Genomic DNA, 5,000 nt, shown 5'->3' with positions numbered 1-5,000 from the left:
CGCTGGAGAAGGATATCATATTTGGTAAAGTGGACGGTCAGAGAAAAAAAGGAAGACCCCCAACAAGATGGACTGGTCAAGTGGCAATATCAGTGGACTCAAGCCTGTCAACAGTAGTGAGGTTGGCCCAGGATGGGGCAGTGTTTCGTTCTGCTGTGTGTAATGTCGCTATGATTTGGTACCGACTCTATGGCACCTAACAACATGAATTTACTGCTGCTATTTTTCTATATTATGTGTGTGGGGGTATGTGTGTGATGCTGATGACTTCTTTGGTCCATATGTTTTTCTGTGCTGAGTTCATTTTGTTTATGAATTTTCTTATCATTATCTTGTTGCTATTTTTTTAGTGCTTACTGACTGTGTATGATTTTCGTATTTTGGAGAGAAGGTTTATCATTTTTTTGAGGTTACCCTGTAATTTATATTATCCTTCCAAGATTAAAATTGTACATTCTATCTTGTTATTGTCTTGACACCCTTTCTGTTTGGAAATTCTGTACACTATTTATTCCCTCATATTGCTCTATAACTTTCTTCATCTGCAAATTGATGTCTCGGGCTCCCTATTTTCAATCTTGTAGGTTTCTTTTATAGTTTTGATACTCTATACCTAGGCGGTCACTATGAGTTGGAAACAATTGGACAGTACTTAACACTTAACAACAACAACAACAACTGGGTTGATTTCTACTTCATGTTGTTGTGTGTCTTAATCTCAAGTTGTTTTTTCTTTTGAGCATCTCTTGTAGGGTTGGTCTGACTTTTACAAATTCCCTTAATTTCTATCTTTCTGGAAATGTCCTAATTTTACCATCATATTTAAGGGGCGATTTTTCTGTATATATATAGTTCTTGGTTGGCATTTTTTTTCTTTTAGGTTGTTTTTTTTTTTCAATCTATCATCCCAGTGTCTTCTTATCTACATTTGTTGTATGATTTCTAATTCTCCATTTTTTTTTTCAATTTGTTCTTAATTGTTTTCCTGCATTCTTCTAGAATTTTGTTTTTTTTCTTTACGTTGTATATGATTTCCTTGTTGTTGTCTTTGTTTTCCTTGATTTCTTTATTAATCTGTTGAAGGTTGCTTAAGTATAATCCTTTTGAATTCTTCATCAGCTAGTTCCAATACTATTTCTTCCTTAAAAATATTTCCTGGCCCTGTATTTTGGACATTTGCTGGATCTATCATGTTCTGTTTTTGTGTGATTGAAGTTGTCTGTTATCTCTGAGACATTTTTTTGTTATTGTATTAATTTGTTGGTTGTATGTTGGTTTGCTTCACCCTAATTTTTTGTTTTGTTTTGCTTTAATATGTCCAGACAATGAAGTGGGAGTACCATTCTCATTGCTAGTTTGGCAGTACTGGAGTGCTTACCACCTGTCTCCATGTAGATTTGGTAGCAGATAGAGGTGTGAACATGAGTCTTTGATCACTGGTGCAAGTGTTACTGTTGTCTGTCATTGATCCAATGGTGATGGGGTGACTGGTGATACTCATCCAGTGGGTGGGGCAGTAGGTGTGGTGGATATGGCTGGATAAGGGTTACTGGCTCCCAATTGATGGGGTAAAGAAAAATAAATTAGTCAATAAGTAAAGAATACAGGAAGAGGGAAACAAAAAACAATGAGAGGAAGGAGCACTAAAAAGAAAGCAGGAAGCAGAAGGAACCCTGCACCATAGTGGCACAAGTGCTAGCTGCCAACCATAGCTGTGGCATGACTGCAGTGCATGGTCCCTGTGAGCACACACTGCCCACCACAGAGGGACAAGTATGAGTGCTGCTGAATGTAGAAGTAGCAGATGACGGGACGCCTACTCCGTAGGAACTAAATAAATAAATAAATGAGGAGGAGGGGAAAGGAAGACAATAAAAGATGAAAGCAAGGAGGAAAAGGGGACAAATAAGAAGAAACTGAAAAAAAAAAAAATGAGCACAGTACTAATGTGTGAACTGGCTGCCAAGCACAGCTGTGGCAGGACATGGTACTCACTCCACAGGAGCAAGTACCACCCACCACGAAGGCTGCAGGGGTGGGGTGCCTGCTCCATGGGGTCAGATAAAAGGGGCTGGGGGAAGAGGGAGGGAAAAAATAAGAAAATAGTGGGGAAGATGGAAAAGCTAAGAACAAAGGAGGAAAAAAAGAAAAAGAAAAAACTCAAAGTGGCACAATGGGGGGAAGGATTTGACCAGTTGCCAGGTGGGTGGCTTGAGAGTGGCAGACATGAATCTGATGTGGGGGAAGGAGAGATCATATCTCTGGTCACCAATCACTGATATGAGTGCTGGTGCAGTCTTGGGCAAGTGGAGCTGCTTGTTTGGTTTCAGCCTCAATACTGTGCCAGGCCACTACAAGTACATATGCCTCCTTGTTTGCTGTTTTCATTCAGTCTCTTCTTGTAATTGATATTTGATCTACTTCTTTGCCCTTCCCTTTGAAGCTCAGGGCTTTATGATTGTCATCTGTATCTGTTTCACTTGGCTTCTTGGATCTTTTTTGTAGAAGATCTGGGTAGTATATCTGCCTAGTCCACCATCTTGGATCAATATCTTGAAAGATTTACTTCCAAAATAAGAACAACAATTTTAAAGTCTTTTTATATTTTTATCAATAGAATTGCTTTAAGCAAACACATATCCCCTATAGCTCATATTTTAAGTGATTGTGTTAAATGTCTAAATCCCACTTTGTATTTCCTAGGCCATCCTGAAATTTTTCCTTTAGTATTAACTACCAAAACTCAGGAGATATTTAACTGCCGAATAAATGAAGATGTCACTGATGAACAACCTTATAAACTTATCAAGAAAGAAACTATTATAGAGGACTTGTACAACAGAGCTGCAGTATCTGATTTCCACCCAGTCAAAAAAATTGTCCGTGTAAGTCCAATGTTCCTCTTCATTCTTTAGTTTTATCTCAAATGGTTCCTTTGCTCAATGCACAGTAACAAAAGTTGAAGAGAGTGGAGTTAAAATCTGACATTTTACCATTACTTCGGGGAAATGATAGTATGCCCATGCCTTCTTTGGTGTTCGGCTTGATGATCTTTTGTGAAAAGCAAAGTCCCATCAGGAACTGGCTATCCCACACCCAGAGAAGCTTATCCTTGCCTAATTTTAACTAGAAAGAAATCTACCTCTATTTTTCCATATTGATTGATTCATCATTTGGTCCTGATTTTTCTCCAAACAATGGCAAATAAAAGTAATGCTTCTTTTTTTCTTTTAGAAATGAAATTGCTTGGTAATGTCCCCTGAATCCATTGTATTTTTAATGTTTTAAGAAGTTAGTAGTTTTTGTAATTTGCAGTTATTAGTAGTGGTTTAGTGGTAGAGTTCTCGTCTTCCATCAGGGAGAGCCAGGTTCAATTCTCAACCAAAGCACCTCATGTGCAGCCACCACACCTTAATCTTGGCGGACTTATGTATTGCTTTAACAAGAAACAGATTTCAGCAGAGCTTTGGGACTAAGATGGACTAAGAAGGAAGGCCTGGTGATTTAATTACGAACATTAGCCAATGAAAATCCTGTGGATTACAAAGGTTTGATCTGCCACTTGTCATAGGGATGGCAGAGCACTAGGCAGCACTTCATTCTGTTGTGTATTGGGTAGCTAATAGCATGGATTAGCAGTATGGTTATCTTTTATACTCTATAGTTGATTTGTCAGAGAAATATCAATTTTGTGTGTCTGTGTCTGAAGAAACAAATTGTCCATTTAACATAACCTTCTCTTTTGATCATATTTCTGTAGGAATATCCTGGAGATGAACTTCTGCTTGTTTATGACAAAGACTTCAAATATGGGCTTAACTTTTATCTTATTGGAACAGAAGAGGGCAAGGAAAACTATTTCAATGTGTGTATGCCCCAAACCTTTGCAATTTGTTGACTGTCAGATGGAATCTGTAAGCCTACGGGGAGCTCTAGATATGGTTATGATTATTCTCTTTAATCTCTGTTTCCCTGGGGCCCAGGTTGGGTCCCGGCACCTAGAGTGAGTGAGCATAATCAATACTGTTGTTGTTAAGTGCCGTTTAATCAGTTCCAACTCATAGTGACCCTGTAGAGGGTTTCCGAGGAGCGGCTGGTGGAGTGCTTATCCTACAGTGCCACACCAGGACTCAATCAACATAGAATGAATGAAATCAGGTTTCTCAGCGTAGCGGGTCCTCTACTTATTTGCCTGTCATTGACCCAATAAGAGAAAATAGTGATGATGCCCTTGTCTCCTCCTTGTCTCATATTCCTTTCTTCTCTTCTTCTCTTGCCATCTCTGTGACTTCTGGTATATTAATTGAACCATTCTTCTGTAAAATGGTGGCGCTGATTCTGCTCATTTCCAGGACTGTCTTAAGCATTAAATGAACTAATACAGGTAAAGGCCCTTTGAATAGTGCATAGTACCTAGCACGAAGTGCTCCATAAGCAGTTTTCTGTGTTCATTTAAAAGCAAAAATGTAAAAGGATGACTTGGCTAGTGAGCAATTGAGGGAGAGGGAGGTGTCAGATATGAACAGAGTGGTAGTTTCCAGTAAAATATCCCAAGTTTACTTGTTATGACCACCTTGAATGCAATGAAGGGTACTGAGGGTTTATGAGCCTCACCTCACATCCATGCAGGGAAATGAATGACCAGTGTGTGAAAGATTTGGTTTGATTGTTTGAAGGAAGCAGAGGTTTGCTCAGTCAGTCAGTAAGCAAGAAAAAGAGAAAATGGAAAACCTTAGAATTTAAAAATATTTGATTTTTTTTAACTAAAAATCTTTCACTTAGCCTTAAAAGTTTTACTATTATTTTTATGCTGTTAGCTGTACATTTAATTTTTTGGTTATATGGAGATACTTCAGATATGTAGAAAAGTACAAAAAATAGAGTTTTAGGCTGGGTTTTTAGAGAAGCAAAACCAGTGAAATATAGGCTTTATATATATATATATATATATATATATATATATAGAGAGAGAGAGAGAGAGAGAGAGAGAGAGAGAGAGA

General features: G+C 38.1%; 1 protein-coding gene across 1 annotated transcript in view; it reads left to right on the top strand.

The window, feature by feature from the left end:
• Positions 1-5,000, top strand: part of WDR63 (WD repeat domain 63) — a 159,988-nt gene that overhangs the window by 59,137 nt on the left and 95,851 nt on the right. Inside the window, exons 2-3 of the mRNA XM_006831075.1 lie at positions 2,704-2,885; positions 3,761-3,865. Of these exons, the coding sequence (XP_006831138.1) occupies positions 2,704-2,885; positions 3,761-3,865 (287 nt within the window). The remainder of the gene's footprint in view (positions 1-2,703; positions 2,886-3,760; positions 3,866-5,000) is intronic.

Source organism: Chrysochloris asiatica, unplaced genomic scaffold (assembly GCF_000296735.1).
Source record: "Chrysochloris asiatica unplaced genomic scaffold, ChrAsi1.0 scaffold00002, whole genome shotgun sequence".
NCBI classification, from domain to species: domain Eukaryota; kingdom Metazoa; phylum Chordata; class Mammalia; order Afrosoricida; family Chrysochloridae; genus Chrysochloris; species Chrysochloris asiatica.
Note: the sequence above shows the minus strand (reverse complement) of the source record. Positions and strands in the feature narration are given on the sequence as shown.